Source organism: Sander vitreus, chromosome 19 (genome assembly GCF_031162955.1).
Source record: "Sander vitreus isolate 19-12246 chromosome 19, sanVit1, whole genome shotgun sequence".
In the NCBI taxonomy this organism is placed as follows: Eukaryota; Metazoa; Chordata; class Actinopteri; order Perciformes; family Percidae; genus Sander; species Sander vitreus.
In genome coordinates, this window is record NC_135873.1 from 13,043,777 (window position 1) to 13,064,524 (window position 20,748).

Here is a 20,748-nt window from a genome sequence, read left to right on the forward strand (position 1 = left end):
TATCTGAATGTATTCGAACATGTTGGGAGAAATGCATAAATGTGCTCATTAGTAGCCATTGAATTCTTCATAATCAGTCGCATTGGCAAATGAAAAGCCAAAAATTGTTTCTCCGATTGAATCTCCAGTCTGGCAGACCCTCATCATCTTTATCCCCTTGTATCTCACATCTGCTTGCAGAGACCGAGGGAAGGTGTTGCTAATGGTCTGCTAGGGAGGAAGGCAAAGGAAGATCAAAAGAGCAACCACATGTGAACACAGAGAATTGTGTGAGTGTGTGAGATTGGTGCAAATTTCATGTGTAGTTAACAGACGTTTTACAGCCTAAGGCGACAGATGAAGGGAGTGAAACATTTCCCTTTGATCTCCCCCATACCAGAAACCCCCGCCGCTCCCCACTTTTCCTTCCATCTCTTTTTTTATTTATCGCTCTCATTCGACCACTCTTTCCCTGTGCAATTCTCAGAACATCCTTTTCTCTTGCTTGCCACATCATCTTTCAGATGCAGCTCCTGTTACCAGCCATCCACTCTGTTCTCTCTGTCGTTCTCACTACATTCCCTGTGGTCAGTAGGAGCCTGCCATTGAGAGCCATCAGTCTCACACACATGCACACACACACATACACACACACACACACACACACTGATCCAGCTCTTTCCCCTCTCCTGCCCCGTTGTAAAACCACAGAGGAGTATCCCTGATCGATTGCCACTCACTTCTCATCCGTCTTTTCTTGTTGGCCTTTTCATCACAATTTTCCGGATGGATGTACACATACACATACACACACACACACACACACACACACACACACACACACACACACACACACACACTAATGACCTAATTTGAACAACAGACAGAACATTACTGCACTTTAAAATATTAGTTTAGGACTGTTTCTTGAACTATTTCTCTTTTTTGCAACATATTATTAGTCATTTGAATATACATATATATGTGTGTGTCTTCAGTTGTGTACTATTTTTTCAATTCACAAATGGAAAAAAGAATACTGTAATATACTACAGTAACAGTATAGGCAGTAATACTTTCCCCACTGACAGAGATACAGATCAAATGGTCATACAAGTCCAAAAGATATTGAGTAGTTAATTACCTCATGTCTTCCGTTAGTGTCTGCCATGATATCCCATCACAGGAAAACTATCATTGATTGTGTTCACTGATGCTCTTAATGGTCACTTTTATTACATTACAGATAACGTGATGTTCTCTATCAGTGTAAATATGTTGCTTTAAAGAGTGAAAGCCTTTTGAATTTTATTTTCACAATATTATAGTATTTAATTTTAAAAAAGACATAGAAGTTGACTATAGTATGGCATTCACATAGGCCCACAAAGATATCACGTAAGTAATATTTATATATAATATAAAATAGTAATTATGGGTAGTCAACTTAGGCATTGCCATCAAATTTTGTATGCGTTTATATTTTAGACTGTATATATAGATACGGCCATCTTGTAATTTTGCAGCCAGAGTCTGCGCAGTAGTGATCGGGCAGTGGAGCTGTGGTATAAAAGTCCCGTCCATACACCAACCCGACCAATTACAAGTTAATCACAGCAGTCAAGCCTGACGTTTCACCTCGTTTTTATAGAATCACATTACTAAGTTAAACCAAACTTCTCAGAAAAATGAACACTTGAACAGTGTGATAACAACTACCGAAAATGACATAAACCATCTTTGGGGGAAAAAATGATTTGACGTGTAGCCTACTTGGATTTTTTATTTTGGCCCATCCGCTAACACAGAGGTGGTGAGGTTTATGATCTATACTGCAGCCAGCCACTAGGGGGTGATCCAGATGTTTTAGCTTCACTTTGGGGAGCTGTCAAACTGTCCATCTTTATATACAGTGTATGGTTTATATTGCAGCATCTCAGGGAAGCCTCCCAGCATGCACCAGGGCAACGGACTCACGGACATGAGTCTCTTTTTATATGTTGCTTTAACTTCATCCTATGACTTCCTGTGTTTGACATGCAGCACAATGCAAAGCCATGCTGGGAGGTCAGATCAGAGCACAGAACACTTAGGTTATTAAAGGCTCTGGAGCTCACAGATGCTGGGTGGTAGATTAGCAGCTGAAGCATGGTATTGCAGTTGGTGTTGAAGAGGCTGTTTACCAGCAGCTGTTTGTGCAAAAACATGTGCATAAAATTCAAAGTGAACAAGATTGGGCACTTTGAAATTTTCAGTTTAAGCAGCTGCTGAGGCACAAAAAAAGGCAACAAATTATCTGTGCAGCTAAACAGATCGTCCAATTTAGATATTTAATTCAGATTTCTCCCAAAACCGAAATCCTCAGTCTGAATGGATGTACATTTAGGCTACAAATTGATAGTTCTTTTGAGGTCCTGGTAACTCTCACTCTGACACCACTAATCCATCCTCCTTCACTTCTTGTTCTCCAGATTTAGCAAAGGCAACCTGGATTTGAGGGGCTAAGACAGGGACAGGAACCCCAGAGACAGGCAGCTGTTTAGCTGGGCTCAGTGGAGGGTCAGTGAGTGCTGGTTTGTCTGGCATCCCAGAGGTGTTTGAAAACACAGAAATCTGCATTTTCCTACTATAATAAAATGCAATGGAATGAGCCTTCCTCGGAAGCCAGTAACCTTGTTTCCAACTTGACACAGCGTTTGATCCAGCATTGCATGAAGAGGGAGTGCCGGGATGGAGAGTATAAGATCTGGAGTTAAGAGAAGCAGAGCAGGGTCTAATGAGTTTTCTGTGTCAGTGGCAGCGCAACCTACACATTTACTGATATAGGAAGAGATATACAAACAAAGAAAGCAAGCAGACAATGACACACACACACACACACACACACACACACACACACACACACACACACACACACACACACATGCAGAGTCGATCGTTAGGGCTTAGCCTCCGTAATGATCTTTTGTCTTCATCTGCTGCTGCTGGTTAATTGCTCAGTCGCTGGAGGGAAGACAGAAGGTTATTGATCGGTTTCTACACAACAGTGTCATCTCGATCACATCACTCTCAGGAATAAAAAGGTTGGGCCACTGCAAGATTAAAACATCTCTTCATGGTGTTGAAAAAGGAAAATGTCATGGCTATCTCGAGTAACACTATGATATGATGTGATCATGCCTTGATTTATTTTTATTTATTGTTAAACATTTTTCCAGGAATTGCGCACAGATAGAAATGAAGAAAATACAAGAAATATAGTACAAAATAAATAAATACATAAACATGAATACAAATTTTTTTTTTAAGAATTAAAAATCACAGCCATTGATCTAAATCTCACAACTTACCTCCACCCCTCCCTCACCTTGATAGGTCATGCCTTTATAAATCTGCTGTGAGCAAATCATATTTTAAGATGAGCACTACAGAGTATGAAACCAGGTCACAAGAAAATAAACTGAATTTTGAGAGCGTGTTGCTTCTGTAATGGAGATATGTGCAGCTGAAAGAGGATGAGTGGGTAGACAATGTAAGAGAAGCTGGGGTTAATCGAACCTGTAATCTAAGATCAATCAGGGAGCGGCGGAGTATTATTCATTGGGAAACAATTTGATTATATGTCTTGTATGACAGCATCACCTATATTTCTGCTTTGAGTGCGCCATCTTCCTCTGGCAATAAACTTCAGTGATAAAAACGTCTTTCTCCAGGTACCTCATCTTGTTTACTTCCCAAATGGGTTTTGAAGTAACGGAGAGAAATAGTTTTTTCAAGAACATTGTACACACCTCACTACTTCGGATTCAAATTGCTTGTGAGATGAATAAACAAGTTGAAAATGAAGAAAATTATAAAGTTAAAGCCAAATTAAGAGGTGAAGCCAGGCTTCATTTTATTGATTTATTTCCATTCAGCTTTATTGAATTTGTTTATTTTGCACAATAACACAAAAATATAAAATAAAAAAATAAAGATTAAGAAAACCCCTAGGGGCTTATAGATGGAGTCTCACCTGGAAGAGAGGAATAATATAGATCATGAACAATTACAAGTGTCCTAAACAAAAAAACAACATATTCAACACAAGTAAGCACTGAAAAAAATAAAAATAAAAAAAGCATAAGGATGTCTACATAAACATCAAAGGCATAAAATAAATTACAATAATATCGATAAAATGAGGATATGTGTAGAAATGACTTCTTCAGCAGCAGCTCAGAGGAAGGAAGATAAAATGCTGATCTAACATGTGGCCTTTTGGGGGAGAGCATCCCAACGTCCCTGTCAAGCTTTCACCAAAAAACTGCTGTTTTCACAGCCTGAGATCAAACAGCTGACATAAACTCAATGAAAAACTATTTGAAGATCAAGGGCTTCATATTGAGGCTTTGAGCCTTGAAAAGCCACAGAAAATGACTAGATAATTTCAATACAGCGTAAACAATGAAGGCTGAGCAAAGATTTCTAACAGCACAGATAATGTTGCATGTTTTATTGAGTTATTTGAAGGACGAAGACTAGTACCAGTCTGTCCATATTCTTTCAATAGAGAGAGAAATGGTAGGGTAGACCTGCTATAACTAACAATACAAGGATGAAATTCAGAACATTGTACAGGCTATGCACCTGACACCGCTGCCAACTTAGCAAAAATAAATAAAAACTTGAAATGGAACAAAATAAGAGAAAGCTAAAGAAAGTGAAGAGGTAAACTAAAGTAAAGGTTTTAAAGTGTAAGGTCTTTCAACAAAATGAACTATATGTGGTAAATTCTACAGAGTTCTACAGAGTTTCAAACATTTGTGAGTGTCACAGGGGAGGTCAGGGTACTTTTGATTGGTGTCATGTTCAAGGACATGTTAAAAGAGATGGAAACTGAACCCACTCTGGGATTCACACAGCCTGGTCTCGCAGTATTCCGTGAAATGATCACAAGCTGTTAACACCGCATTACGTGGTGGTGTCACGGAATGTGTGAAAAATCCGTGTGGCCACCACGGAAAACAAGGCCAACGTAAAGTCAATGAGGAGATGACGTAGCAATAGGAGCGAGTAGTACGGTTGGGGTGGTTAATGGGTCAAACACAGGACTTAACCCAACCGTAACTGTCCCGTTCTTCTTTTCCTAAACCCAACCGTCCCGTTGTTGTCCTGCACCTGTTATTGTTTTCCTAAACCCAACCATTATTATAGTTTACATTTAAGTATTAACACTTTTTAGCACTGACACCACAAAGCTGCAAGGAACAAATAGCCCCCTACAGTCTGGGTTAAGTGTTAGCTCAAGGGCACTTTAGTGGAAATTATTTTGGGAACTCTTTGGGAAGAGTCTGGTTCTATTTGGCCGCTGTGATTTTAATCTTGCGGAGGGAATTGGATCGTTAACCGCTGCAGAAATCCCATTTCAGCACTAGATAAAGTCAAACCCAGTAGTTGATTATTTCTCTTAGTGTCAACTTTGTTTTTATATATTGCCACATTTCTGATCATTTCCTTTTCTAACCTTTAAGGTTGTTCCTCCACTATATAAACAAGGCTAAAATGAATGCAAATGGATTCAAAACAACAGCTTGGGATGGATGTTTTTTTTTCTTTGCACAGAAACAGAGCAAACATAAAAAGTGTCCAATAAATAGTTGTGTGTGTTTTGTTTGGAAACAAGAGTAAAAGACTAGTTAGCAAAACTTTGACGTTTTGGGAGATCCGCGTGCTGAAAGTTAGTTGAGGAGATAAAAAAAAAAGCCACAGCCATAGCTTAGCATAAGGACTGGACACATGGGGGCATGTTAAATCTAGTAAATTGTTTTAATAATAGCCTTGTGTAAACATACAAATGACAAAACAGACACCTGTAAAGCCCTAAAGAGCTTTTATTTTTTTAACAAAAATACACTCTCCTAGTTTGAGTCTGTCTTCATTCCATCAGTGTCACTGTGGTTAAACAAGCTATATAAAACACCCAGCTAATCCAGGCAGTCATATCGTGGTGGTGAGTCAAAAACACACAGCAGTCACTCACCGCCTCCACGCTGTCGGCTTCCTCTTATGCTGTATATTAATTTGATTGGATTAGGTTTGGTGGCTGTCATTTCTGCACACCCAAACAAGGAAACATACATAGAGGGAGAAATACAGAGTAAGGGAGGGCAGTCCAAACTGGATTATATTTACTGTGGCTGTGGAATCAGGCACCAAGTTACCTTATACTTTTGGGCTTCTACTGCAACATAGCCCTATTGACCTTGCCACACAAGTGATCATTCATTTACACATAGGCCTACATGCATTCAGGGCAATGATGACCATGGATGTATTAGAGAATGACTCTAGGAAATCAGTAACAATCTGTGTATGTATAAATGAGATAGTTTATTACATCATAATGCCGTACAGGAAATATCACACTCAGTTCACTAACATGGTGAGTGATGCAAAGGTTCAATAGCATCCTGTTGTTACAGAATAGGCCTGGCCTATATTTCAGTCGTTCATGTGCTTTAAAACAGAAGTGTTGTCATATAGAAGCCAAGAGAAAAGAGCCAGAGAAAGACAAAAAAAAAAAGGTTTAGTCTATGAATGATTAAATAAGTCACACTTATGTAAGAAGTACAACATGAGTAAATTTAAAGAAAGTAGATAAGTCAACAGCTGCTGCAGAGAAGAAGCTAGGCACTTTAAACTGCTTTGCCAACCACCATTCACACCCATAGAAGAAGAAGAAGGTGTGTCTGCTGATTTATTATCCATCCATGTCAATTAAATAAGGAGCACGTCATTTTGGGTTATGGTTAGCATTATTGTCGGCTACCCTCGGTAAAAATGTTGCATTGCGTTAATCACTGATTTAATGCACGACACAGCGAGCACGCTAGGTGACTCAAATCAAACACACCTGGGATGTTGCGTCGATAAAGGCCCTAGGTGCACACTGTGTCTAGCTAACATGCTAAAGGCTAAAATGCTCCTGGTGACTCCTGCGTTTACTGAGGAGCTTTCACCTTCACTTTCAGTTGGTGTTTGTGAATGCAGCCGTTGTGGAATTTACTATTTATACATGTGCTGTTGGCCTTGGTGATTGTTATGGGCAGCTCTCTCTCTCCGCCCTGTTTTGGGTGTTTTTGTTCTCTGTTTGTCTGTGTGTATCTGTGTTTTTCTACCTGGAGTGCTGGAGGTGTGTTCAGAGGAAAGTAGGTCAAGGGGCGTGGCCGGTTCATCGATGCACAGCCGTTCCTCACAGCTGCAGCTCATCTACAAGATTCATTCCAGCAATACTTAAACCGGGGCTGATCACCTCTTCGGCGCCAGTTCGTTATCTACACCCATGTGGTAACTTGGCTCTGAGGTCTCAGTTTATTCAAGTTGTGTCCGTGTTGTATTGTGCACCCTAGCTTTTGTCTTTGTTCTCCTGAGCTCATACTTACCCTGTGTTTCTGTCCAGTGACCTCTCAGACCTGCTGCCTCCTCCGCTGTGCCTACAAGCTTCCAGCCTCACCGTCCAGCCTCATCCTCCACCTGTGGAAACTTCTGTGAACTCTTCCCTGCCTGTCCGCCTCGAGTCTCGTACAACCTGGATCCTTCCACCTCGGCTCGCCTCGGTACTCGGACCAGCCAGGAGATTCCCCCCTCAAAATCCACACTGTATCTCTGAGTACTATTTTGTTCATTAAAACCTTTTAGAAACTGCTTTCATTGTCTGTGTGAAATCTCTGAGTTCTGGGTCAGAACAAGCCCCTAACAGTGATGTTTTATTCTGTTGTTGATTCTAAAGGAAGTGCAGGCTATTTTATTACAGTTTGTGACTTAAAGATTATAGCACCGCACTCGGTGGTGTCCTGACGTCTATAGACTTTGTGTGTTGGTCATTTCTATTTAATAGATTTTCTATTTCTAGTGAATAGAGGTGTGAATCTTCACTGATTTCCCGATAATCAAATACATTTTTCTATTGAAACCATATAGGATATTTAATTCATAGCTTTTCAAGCTTAAAAAAAACAACATTCTGCAGTGCTCTAATACTAAATAAATTGGATACATAAAACTACAGCACTAAGCACATGGCACTTCCTGACTGTGCAAAACATAACGGAATATGTAAACAAATGTTAGGCCTACATACAATTTTAAACAGTAAATAATCGATTATGGCCCGGCCGATTATCGATGCAGTATCGTTCATGTCCACGATTCGATGCATCGATTGATTAATTTCAACCCACCTCTGCATACATACTTGTATATTCATAGAAAGGAGATATGTAAGAAGATGAAGGGTAACCGGTGCCAACAAGGAATGAACAGGGAGTGATTAGCAGGAATGGTGTGAAGGCCATGAAGGAGAATGGAGCTCCTCTCATCACCCAGCGGGCTCTCGCTCTCCGCTGGAGCAACACAAATGATCCTCCCATAGGGCTGGGCAATATATCAATATTATATCGATATCGTGATATGAGACTAGATATCATCTTAGAGTTTGGATATTGTGATATGACATAAGTGTTGTCTTTTCCTGGTTTTAAAGGCTGCATTACAGTAAAGTGAAGTACTTTTCTGAACTTAGCAGACTGTTCTAGCTGTTATATTATTTGCCTTTTCCCCCACTTAGACATTATGTCCACATTACTGATGATTATTTATCTAAAATCTAAGTGTGAAGATATTTTGTTAAAGCATAGCGATATCGAGGTATTTGGTCAAGAATATCGTGATATCTGATTTTCTCCCTATTGCCCAGCCCTATCCTCCCATCAGTCTTTCACCCCAAATATTTAAGTAAGGGTTTTTACTCTTAAAATAGTCTTTGTGGCCAGGACAAACTAAATGAAACCAAATAAACCCCCTTGAACAATTAGTTAGTTCTAACAGGTTGAGCTAAAATGGGCAAAATAAAATAGTCTGTGTGTCACACAGTTTTCCTGCAATCTAGCATACAATTCAAAACAGGAAAGCGAGAGAGTGAGAGAAAGATAGGAAAATGATGGCTCATTTTTCTCTCCATCTCTCTTCTAGATAACAGTAATTCCATGTCCTCCCTTTTATCAGTTTTCTGTGGCGTTTTAGTCATTCAATGTTTACACAGCTAGGAAAGATTTTATCATGAGTAGCCTTTTAGTGTTGACTTCTGGGGAAATTCTGAAGTTAAGTACCACCGTGAACAGTGTGAAAATTGCATCTTGAGGTCCAGATGGGCTGTAATTTCAGCACCTAATTTGTGATGCTATCAGGGCCTCATGCCTCATTTGCTGTGGAGATTGGATTCTTTTAGCTAGTTCAGTAGTTAGAGATGTTAGTGGCTTTGGGGTGTTTCTGTGAACTGATCCAAACACTCTCATTAGTTTTGATTGCTATCTTGTTTTCTTTATTTAAACTCTGCCCAAGGTTAATAGAATAATGCTTGCAAATAACATAGTGTCCTTCTTGAAGTTCTGAATAGTTCCTCGTACTCTTGTTCCGCTAGATTGTAATGTGACTATAATGCTAATGTTATATTTCTCTATTTGGAACCAGGTAACATGCTCTGTATTCATCTAGTGGGGATGTAGCTCTGTGGCAGAGCACTGGGCTCATAAGATGTTTCTGAAGTAGCTTGATGCTTTGGCATGCACTCTGCCCTTCTCTTGTGTTCATCCACTCAATTACTTCAGTAAAATACACATTAAGTCTGGTGGTGGCTGCCCAACACTTTAAAAAGCTGCAGGCCTGGCAGTCAAACTCATGCTGTTCCTGCAAATATTCTTCAAAACCACAGAACTTCATTTAAATTTTAGTGGAGATCCCAAAGTTTTCTCGGATGCCAAATACTGTATGTTAAGGGGAATTTTGGGGGGAAGTGTATAAATAGTGAAAAAAAAGTTAAGATAATTTATGTGTTTTGTGCTGTCATGTTTTCTTGTGAGTTGTGTGTAAAGAGCTTATGTAGGTCTAGTGACGGGCATTGCAAACTAGCTTAAGCTATAAATACTGTGGTATGTGGCATTAGTATGCAGCATACTTGTCCTTTTGAAAATGCAGAATATGTATGATACTGTCAGATAATGTGGAATGAGATGATTTTACTAACCTTAAAGGCAGTTAAGGAGACTCAAAAGGGCAAAATTGTATGTTGTTTAAATGAGAATTTGTTTTGTATCTCTGTATTCTCTCAGTTTAATTTCAACTTTCAGTTACAGTTTGCTTTATTGGCATGACGTGTTAGGACATTTGTGCTGCCAAAGCGTGTTAAAGAAAATAATCTATATTCTCTCCTTCACTTAATCTAATTGACTTGCAATACGACATCCTATATTCAACATTTGTCAATCTAGTTTAACTTAAAGCAATACATGTTATATTAGCAGTCTATGTTTTGTTTGGTGCTGATATTTGTGTAGTATAAAGTAAGCATGATGTCATGAGCCTTCAAAATATCCCCTGAAACCTACACAGAAACAGTAAAACTGCCTGGTAAAATGAATTATTCTTCATGTAAAGTCATGTCACTGGGGTCAGTATTCAGTTACTGCACAGCACACTGGTAACACATTGGTGCAGACAGTACTATATACTTTACTGTATAGCCATCTGAGTGTGCAATGTAATGCATTCAGTGACCTTTGGTCTGTTAGAATAAGTCTGGAATGGTACAGACACACCATGAATATTGAACATCATTGCTAATATTGACTGTAGCTGCTGTATAATGGCTTGTCTTAATGTGGTGTATGTGTGCGGCTGCGTGTGTCTGTGTGTTTCGCTTTAACAAAAGCAAGACATTTGCAGGTCAAAGTGTAATCTTTCAACGTTTACCTGCATCTCCTCCTCTTACTACAGCCCACTCTGGCGTGTGTGCCATCTGTAGCTCTATTCCCTCGCTTCACAGTCTATGATTGATGGAATGAGCCAAGGAGCAGAGACAGACAGAGGGAGGTGGATGTATTTGTTGAAGCAAATATAAAATGGATAGAGCGAGGCAAACAGGAAGCGAGCGAGAGAGAGAGAGAGAGAGAGAGAGAGAGAGAGAGAGAGAGAGATGAGCTGTTAGGGGTTCTTGAATGCAATTTCCACCTGCAAAAACAAGGCTTTTGAGTCCCTGCTTCACTGGCTTAGACAGAGTGAAAAGATTATCTCTGTGATGGTATCTGACATGCTGTTATTGCCTTCCATGCTGCACTTTGAGTCTGCAATGGCCATGCATGCTCACTCACATACTAGATGCACGCACCTCTCGGAAGTCACATTTTTGTGTTTCTCAAGTGGAAGCGAAATCAAAACATGTCTCTATTATTCAGATCATTCCGTAAGTTAGGTGTCGCTCCAAAAACTGGAGAAAGGTGACAAGAGGTAGAGTTGCAGGTATGGGTAACACTTTATAATGACCATCATTAATAGATGGTAAATTGATAGTTAATTAATCTTTAGTTAATTGTCATTTAACTGTCAGCAAACAGTCATTTTAATGTTAACAAACAATGACATTATAATTAACAATGTTTACTAATTATTAGTAGTGCTGTTAATTAACAGATTATTGTTACACACATTATAACCTTTATATACTATATTAGGTATCTGGTAATGATTAAAAAATGTTTGTAAACCTTTAAGAAACCATTTTTAAAACACCTATAAACATTACATAGATAGATGGACCAGATATTCCTAACACTTTGTTAAGGGTTACTAGTTGGTTTGTAAACCGTCTATAAACAGTGTCTGGCTGGTTATAAAGTTGCAACAGAACTATACCACCTTGTTAAGTAGTTAATAAATACTTTGTAAACCATCTATAAATATTATATGGATGGCTATTGTAAAGTTAAAAATATATTGTAAAGTTAAATATATATATATATATATATATATATATATATATATATATATATATATATATATACATACATACATTGTTTACAAGTTATGACTGATGTTTTTTATAGTTAGTTATTGGTTAGTACATGCTTGGTGAAGCAACAGTGTCTGGATGGTTATTATAAAGTTGCAACAGATAACTATAATACCTTGTTAAATAGTTAATAAATACTTTGTAAACTATCTATAAACATTATCTGGATGGCTATTGTAAAGTTGCGACTGATGTTTTTCATAGTTAGTTATTGGTTAGTAAATGCTTGGTGAAGCAATGATTAATGTTTTGCCCTTCATTAAATTATATTAAAAATAGTTTCTATATGCATACATATATATTAGGGCTGTCAGCGTTAACAAGTTAATCGCGATGCGATTAAGGGCCGACGCAATGCGATTAATTGTTTTTAATTTATTTTACACTTCACTCGGTTTTGCGTCGTGCCTAACGGCTACTATTTTGACCCTTTGGCGCTGCCGTACTACTTCTGCTGCAGAATGCAGGCAGGCTGCCGGCATGGAGAAAGACAGCAGCAACACACTTCTGAATGGCGCTTTTCTTTTAAAAAAACTCCCGGACGGCTCAGTAGACAAGTCGAAAGCCATATGCACATTGTGTAAAGCCGAATTAAAATATCACCGAAGCACGTCAAGCTTGAGCTACCACCTACGAACTAAGCATATTAACGTGACGCAGTTTGATGCTAGCGGGCTCAGGCAAAGCAGTATTTTGGAGAGTGCTACTTGCCGACCTGTGGGTGAAACCAAATCCCAAAAAATTACTACAGCTCTTGCAAAATGGGTGACAACTAACTGCAGACCTGTCAGCATCGTAGAGGACTCGGGTCTTAAAGAAGTGCTACGGTTGGCATGTTCTGACCCGTCTTATACACTGCCATCGAGGGGGACAGTAGTTTCACCATACACAGCCTGTATGACACGGAGAAAGCAGCTAAACTGGAACTGCTGCCAAGTGCAAACGCTTTCTCATTAACCGGTGATCACTGGAGGTCAGTGAGTAATCAACATTATTTAGGAGTTACTGCACACTGTATTGACTCTGGCTGGACTTTGCACTCGTTTGCCTTAACGGTGGTTGTTAGTGTTACATCTCAGTCAATTGTTCTCAATCCTTGTTAAAAATGTAAAGGTTAAATGTCCTGCTGTGGCATCTGGTTTTTGGACCATTTTGTTTGTACTGTATAAGCAAAGTGTTAGTGTTACATCTCAGTTAGGTTAGGTACTTGTAGGAATTGTGCAATGACAGATTCACACATTTGTTTACAGTAAATAAATAATAGTCAAGTTCATAAAGTCACTTTCTTTGCATTCATTTGATTCCCAATCAAGATACACTGGTAAGAATTGCTTTCCATTGTTATTGTGTACTTAAAAACAGTTCTGAAATGCAAAATAATAGAATTTTAATTGTGATAAAACATGCGATTAATCGCGATTAACTATAGAACTTCAGCGAGTAATCGCGATTAAAATTTTTTAATCGTTTGACAGCCCTAATATATATAGATAAATATATATATACACCGAGTTCCAAATTATTATGCAAATTATATATATGATATACACACTGATTTTCCTAAATAGTCAATGCAAATGACAGGGTATAAGTCAAATTTCATTGAACAACCACATTGTAGCCCCCATCCTCCCCTGACCTCAACCCTATTGAGAACCTTTGGAGCATCCTCAAGCAAAAGATATATGAGGGTGGGAGGCAGTTCGCATCAAAACAGCAGCTCCGGGAGGCTATTCTGACATCCTGCAAAGAAATTCAAGCAGAAACTCTCCATAAACTCACAAGTTCAATGAATGCAAGAATTGTGAAGGTGATATCAAAGAAGGGGTCCTATGTTAACTAGAGATGGTCCGATACCAGTTTTTGCTTCCCGATACCGATTCTGATACCTGAACTTGCGTATCGGCCGATACCGAGTACCGATCCGATACCAGTGTGTCATATATTTTATTATGTTTTAACAACTGTATACTACTATCCCTGTATGGATGTGATATGATTTCTATCTTTGTTGTCGGTTTGGCTCAGGTTAAACTCTTTATGAAACATGAATGCCACAGAACGTTCTTTTATTCTGCAGTTTGACAGTCAGTTATAACAGAAAAAGAACATAAATAAACTACTTTAACGTAGATTTTCTTTAGGGCTTTATTACGTGGTATCGGATCGGTGTATAAACTCCAGTACTTCCCGATACCGATACCAGCGTTTTAGGCAGTATCGGTATCGGAACATCTCTAATGTTAACATGTAACTTGCACTGTTTTCAAGATGTGTTTGATTGAAATAGCTTTTGATTTCAGTAAATATGACCTCCTTATGCTGTTTTTTTTTTTTTTAAATACTGTTTTCATTGGGTGGTTTGTTCAATTAAATTTGACTTATACCCTAACGGTTGGTGACTTAAAAGTAGACTGTCATTTGCATTGACTATTTAGGAAGATCAGTGTAAAATATCATTTACATAATAATTTGGAACGCAGTGTACACACACATATATATATATATATATATATATATATATATACACATACATACACACATATATATATACATATATATGTGTGTGTATGTATGTATGTATGTGTATATATGTATGTATACATACATACATAACACTATAACAGTGTTAATGTGCTTGTGCTGTCCTCTCAAAATAACTCAACACACAGCCATTAATGTCTAAACCGCTGGCAACAAAAGTGAGTACACCCCTATGTTAAATCCCCATAGAGGCAGGCAGATGTTTATTTTTAAAGACCAGTTATTTCATGGATCCAGGATACTATGCATCCTGATAAAGTTCCCTTGGCCTTTGGAATTAAAATAGCCCCACATCATCACATACCTTTCACCATACCTAGAGATTGGCATGGGGGTAAAATCATCTCTCAATGCAAATCAAACCAGCTATTAGGCTAACCGACCACCGTGTGTGTGTATATATATATATATATATATATATATATATATATATATATATATATATATATATATATACGAACCAATAACTATGAAAAACATCAGTCGCCACTTTACAATAGCCATCCAGATATTTATAGATGGTTTACAAAGTATTTATTAAATACTTAACAACGTATTATAGTTCTGTTGCAACTTTATAATAACCATCCAGACACTGTTTATAGACGGTTTACAAACCAACTAGTAACCCTTAACAAAGTGTTAATAGATGTTTTAAAAATGGTTTCTTAAAGGTTTACAAACATTTTTTAATCATTACCAGATACCTAATATAATATATGAGGCATATAATGTAACAATAAACTGTTAATTAACAGCGCTACTAATAATTAGTAAACATTATTAATTATAATTTCATTGTTTGTTAACATTAAAATGGCTGTTTGCTAACAGTTAAATGACAATTAACTAAAGATTAATTAACTATCAATTTACCATCTATTAATGATTAATCACCTTTCTCTCTCTTCTAAACTGAACAGCTGTTAGAGGCGTTCACTTTTATTTTAACCAATCAGAAGAGGTCATGAATTTCACAAGCCAATCACAGCATGACATCCCTGTTTTAAACATGTCTCTCTCTGCTGCTCAGTTGTCATTTCAGGCTAAGATCACAACCCTCCTCCTCCCCTTGCACCTCCGGTCTTCATCACACACGGCTCCTGGGTCCTCCTCCGGCAGGCCGCTACTGTCGGCTCCTCGGTTTGGTCTCAGTGTCTAGACTCCATCAGGGGATTATCTTTTGGTTTTCTACCCCTTTAAAAAAATATCATTTCATAACGATGGAGTCTATTCTCCAAAGACTGTACATTTCATATTTTACATATGTACAATAAATCTTTGCATATCTGCTATGAAGTCTCTCCTGATTGAAATGGCTTTAAGAATGAAGGAAAGATAAACATTCATGTGTATGCTGCAACAAAAGTTCATGAGTTGCTTAAATAGACAAACAATAGATGAAGAGATGTCACAGTGGGGCTGGAAGAGAAAGGAGAAAGAGAGGGCAGAGGGACCAGGCGATTGTGAAAAAGGGGCAAAGTAGCAGGAACAAGTGGTTCACTAGTCTTCTTCTCCTTGAGCAGTCCTGAGGGGGTCGGACTTTGTTCTTCTGTGGCACGCCCGGTCGAAAGCTGAGTGAATATGTTACACAGCCCACTAGTTTATAACTCATCCCCTTAAACCTCACCAGGATGGGAGAGGAGGAAAAGGGGAGTGAGAAGCAACAGGAGAACAGAGGAGCGAGACTCACAAAAAAAGGGCAAAACATCAAAATCAAGTGGAACTCTGGGGTTTTCAAACATTACAACAACATATATCATATCACGTATATTTATCCCGTTTCCAGTAGTGAGGTCCAGCTGCTGCAGGGGTGTGGATGGATACCAAAACAGAGGCGAAGGAGGCCAGCGGGAATCGTGCCAGCCTCAGACGATGTGTGTTGAGCGGTCTGCTGTTGTGTACTGGGGACATGGAGCACTTGGATAAGTACATGCAGGGTAGGAAAATGTTCACAAAAGACTGCTACTATACATCTCAACATTTTTTTTTTTTTTTTTACTTCTAATCTTAAACCCAAGTATAAAATGTACATATTTTATGACCTTTTATAAAAATGTGTTTGGAAAATCCATCATCAAAGCTGAGTCTTCTTATTATGTGTATTACAAAACCTTTTAAAAAGAGCAAGTTGCCGAACACTTGGATAGTGTTAAACTGTCATAATCACAAATAAATGACTCTGAAAAGCTTACGTTTCCATTAAAAGCAATCCTCAAACAACTTCCACGGTGAATGCTGCTGCAGTCTTCCTCCAACATAAAACATAATCACTAAACTCCCTTCTTGATTCTTGTATAAAACCCCTCAAGACGTCCAACTGAGAAACATGTTTTGTGCTGCAGATTGTTTGCCCTTTAGTTGGAAATATAATTCTTCCTGAAAGGTTTGAGGGACAAATGCTGTCAAGAAAAATGTGTCCAATCTTTTCTTTCTGTGTCCTCAGAGAAGTTGTTTGTGCTGCAGCTGGTGGTGTGGGGCCTGAGAGGGGTGACCAGGGTGATCTTAACCAACAACCCGCTGAGTGGTGCTCTCATTCTGGCCGCACTGTACTGGGCCTCCCCCTGGCAGGCCCTGCTGGGAACTTTAGGTGTACTGACCTCTACGCTAACAGCTGTTATAATGGGCCAAGACAGGTGGAATGATATAAACATTCAGAAACACACACATAAAAATAGCATAGAAGCTTATAAAAGTGTTCATTTGTATGTACATATTTAATGATCTTTGTATCTGGAAACACAACAGTAAAACGTCCATTTTTAAATAATCGAACCCTCATTGTGGCTTGGAAGCCGACCCTGTAACACAAGCCTGTAATTTGCTCGACCTTACGACTGAAGTTGATTGATTGTTCTTCTTAAAATTCATGGGAATAACAGCTCAATGACCGATGCCCTGTGTTCTACCACACCCACTGCCTAGCAATTCTTATTTTGGTTAATGTTCCAATATATACTGTCTGCCACACTTCGTATAAAATATGCTTATCTGCAACCTTGTTTTAAGGTTTTAAAAATAGTTCCAGCTGAACTGGGGCTCCTTATGTTTTAAGTCTGATGTGTTGAATATATTTGGTGTCAACATAGGGGCATCTGCTCATTAAAACAGAACAGTTTGTTTTATGTGGAGCCATAAAAAGCTACGCTATCATGGAAACAATCATACATCACTGTATTACACAAATGTTGTCTTTAGAGTAGAAAATGCAAGACATTATTGGGATATGTGAATCTTCCTGTTGTGTTCTCTGTGTGTGTGTAGTGCTGAGGTGTCAGGAGGTATCCATGGTTTTAACGGCATGTTGGTGTCTTTGCTGATGGGGGTGTTCAGCTCATCCGGAGACTGGTACTGGTGGCTGCTGCTGCCTGCCTGCTTGGGGTCAGCTACATGGTGAGACACACTGACACAACAGAAGTGTTTGGCTGGAACAAAAGTAATTTTGAGCAACTGACGAATGCTGTTTTTCCACTGAAGACAATCTCTGTATATTGTATTCCACAATAGTACAAACACTCCAGAAGTGTTCACTTGAAGCACCTCTCTCAAGTGTATCTTTGAAGTCTATCATGTATTTACACCTACAGTATAGTACTTTGAAAGCTTTGTTCAGGGTTTTTTCCTGCATAGAGGATTTTTTGCTGTCCCCCCCAAAGAGGTTTTAGCCAGCCCCAAAGGAAAATCACCAGCACCAAAATTGAGAATAAATATAGCAATTCAAATCCTCTTCAATGTTTAAAGGTCCCATAACATGGTGCTCTTTGGATGCTTTTATATAGACCTTAGTGGTCCCCTAATACTATATCTGAAGTCTCTTTTATATAGGCCTTAGTGGTCCCCTAATACTGTATCTGAAGTCTCTTTTATATAGACATTAGTGGTCCCCTAATACTGTATCTGAAGTCTCTTTTATATAGGCCTTAGTGGTCCCCTAATACTGTATCTGAAGTCTCTTTTATATAGACCTTAGTGGTCCCCTAATACTGTATCTGAAGTCTCTTTTATATAGACCTTAGTGGTCCTCTAATACTGTATCTGAAGTCTCTTTTATATAGACCTTAGTGGTCCCCTAATACTATATCTGAAGTGTCTTTTATATAGGCCTCAGTGGTCCCCTAATACTGTATCTGAAGTCTCTTTTATATAGGCATTAGTGGTCCCCTAATACTGTATCTGAAGTCTCTTTTCTATAGACCTTAGTGGTCCCCTAATACTGTATCTGAAGTCTCTTTTCTATAGACCTTAGTGGTCCTCTAATACTGTATCTGAAGTCTCTTTTATATAGGCCTTAGTGGTCCCCTAATACTGTATCTGAAGTCTCTTTTATATAGACCTTAGTGGTCCCCTAATACTGTATCTGAAGTCTCTTTCCCGAAATTCAGCCTTGGTGCAGAATTACAGTCACTAGAGCCAGTCCTACAATGAGCTTTCCTTAGGATGTGCCATTTCTGTGTCTGTATCTATTGAGGAGGAGGGAGGGGGGGGGGCAAGGTGGAGGGTGGGGGTGTGGCCTTGACCAACTGCCACTTTGCTCGTTTGAAAGCCATGATGTCTCTCTCTCTCATGGGTGGGCCAAATTCTCTGGGCGGGCAAAGCAGAGAAAGGGGAGGTAACCTTTCCCCTTATGACATCATAAGGAGCAGATTCCAGATCGGCCTATCTGAGCTTTCATTTTCTCAAAGGCAGAGCAGGATACCCAGGGCTCGGTTTACACCTATCACCATTTCTAGCCACTGGGGGACCATAGGCAGGCTGGGGGAACGCATATTAATGTTAAAATACCTCATAAAGTGAAATTTTCATGCCATGGGACCTTTAAGAGCAATTTACTAAACAATCGTTGAACAAGCAGAACACACATCAGCGAGCCCTCCGTGGTTTCTGACCCTCTGTCTCTCAAATATGTTTTGGCGAGGTTTAGAGGCAGGTGATCATCAGATCCCTGGAGTGCACTGTCATCAGTCGCCCGGGAGTCCCGATCTGATCCTCCTTGAAATCCTGCCGACAACGCCAAGTTTGTTGTGGAAGTTTCTGTTCAGCGAGGGAGGAATTTGGGTGAAGAAGAGACCTTGTTGAAACAAAATAAAGACAGGCTGCAAACTGGATTAAAGTTTAGGTATTCGGTGGAAGGGGTTTAATTATTTTCTCGAGAGAACAATCAAACAGTGACAAGAACAGCAATTCACAATGAACAATGAACAGAGTTACAAAGTGACAGCCGATCTGTGCCTCGTAACATATGCCATCTCCTTATATCCCATTTTCACAGCAGAAAACACGACCATGTTTGGAAAACATTCTGATCTTGAACACTGCTGTCTAAAACTGTTCCTGTACATCTGTCTAGTGCGTCAAAAAAGTCCTTCAATAGGAGTCGGGAATCTATCTCGTCTACAGATTGGTTCAGGCTCCAACCTTAGGTTTTGGACAAACTGACCTTTGCATATCTCTACAGACGCCTGTGCGTCGTTGCCATCTGCTTGTAGTAGAGAATACACAGGGTCATACCCTTTTTCAGCTATCTTTAAACTGGAGGACTGTTTCAAGAAATATCTTTAGGAGACACATGTTTCAGAGGCATATTTAAGGATCTACTTATAATTAACATTTACTCAATAGATGAACAATCATGGTTAAGAAAATCATGGTCTATGTAATTTTTTCCATTACACTTGCATATGAGAGCTAATCTCTGTTTTATCATCCAGAGTCAGCCTGTACCGGACTCTCCCTTGATTTATTTAAATATTAATATTATTGTTTTAACCAGTTTTCTAATTGGGGTTTCATTTACTCAAGCATAATATACATTTTTGTTTATCAAATTGTTAGAAATAACAGGAAAATGCATAGATTTCTGTCAGTTAAGGTAACAAAAACTGAATTCTTTTACTGTATGCGGACCGATCTTTACTGCCGTGGGTAGTCACCGCCCTAAGGCCAATTGTGAGCCAGGGAAAACCCTGTTTGTTGACTGGGTTATCTGTCTATCCTTTTTAGTGACAAATCAATTCCAGACCATGTATTGATGAGTAGCCTATATCTCGACTGCCAAGATGATTCATTTTTAAATTTAACCGGCGTGCTGCGTCCGGCTCTGGAGAGGCCTACAAAAAGACATTGGGCTTTGCCAGTGCTCTAACAGATCACAAATGCACTTTTGCTGAGGGTGACTTCCAGCCTTCTGGTGCATTCTAATCAAAGATACAGGCATGACAGGACATGTGCCCCTTGAAGTATCCATTTACAGTTAGTTATAAGTTAGAATGTTTTAAGTTAAGCTAGGATGTCTGAGATAGACTAGGATGATAGGACTTTTTCTTATCTTTTAAACTTAAAGG

The 20,748-nt window shown here is 39.0% G+C and overlaps 1 protein-coding gene across 1 annotated transcript in view; it reads left to right on the plus strand.

The window, feature by feature from the left end:
• The first annotated feature begins 12,330 nt into the window (after positions 1–12,330).
• The window catches only part of LOC144534410 (urea transporter 1), a 31,098-nt gene continuing 22,680 nt past the window's right edge, over positions 12,331–20,748 (plus strand). The window contains exons 1-4 of the mRNA XM_078276319.1: positions 12,331–12,840; positions 16,197–16,347; positions 16,854–17,043; positions 17,672–17,800. Coding sequence (XP_078132445.1) covers positions 16,227–16,347; positions 16,854–17,043; positions 17,672–17,800 — 440 coding nt within the window. The 5' untranslated portion in view covers positions 12,331–12,840; positions 16,197–16,226. The remainder of the gene's footprint in view (positions 12,841–16,196; positions 16,348–16,853; positions 17,044–17,671; positions 17,801–20,748) is intronic.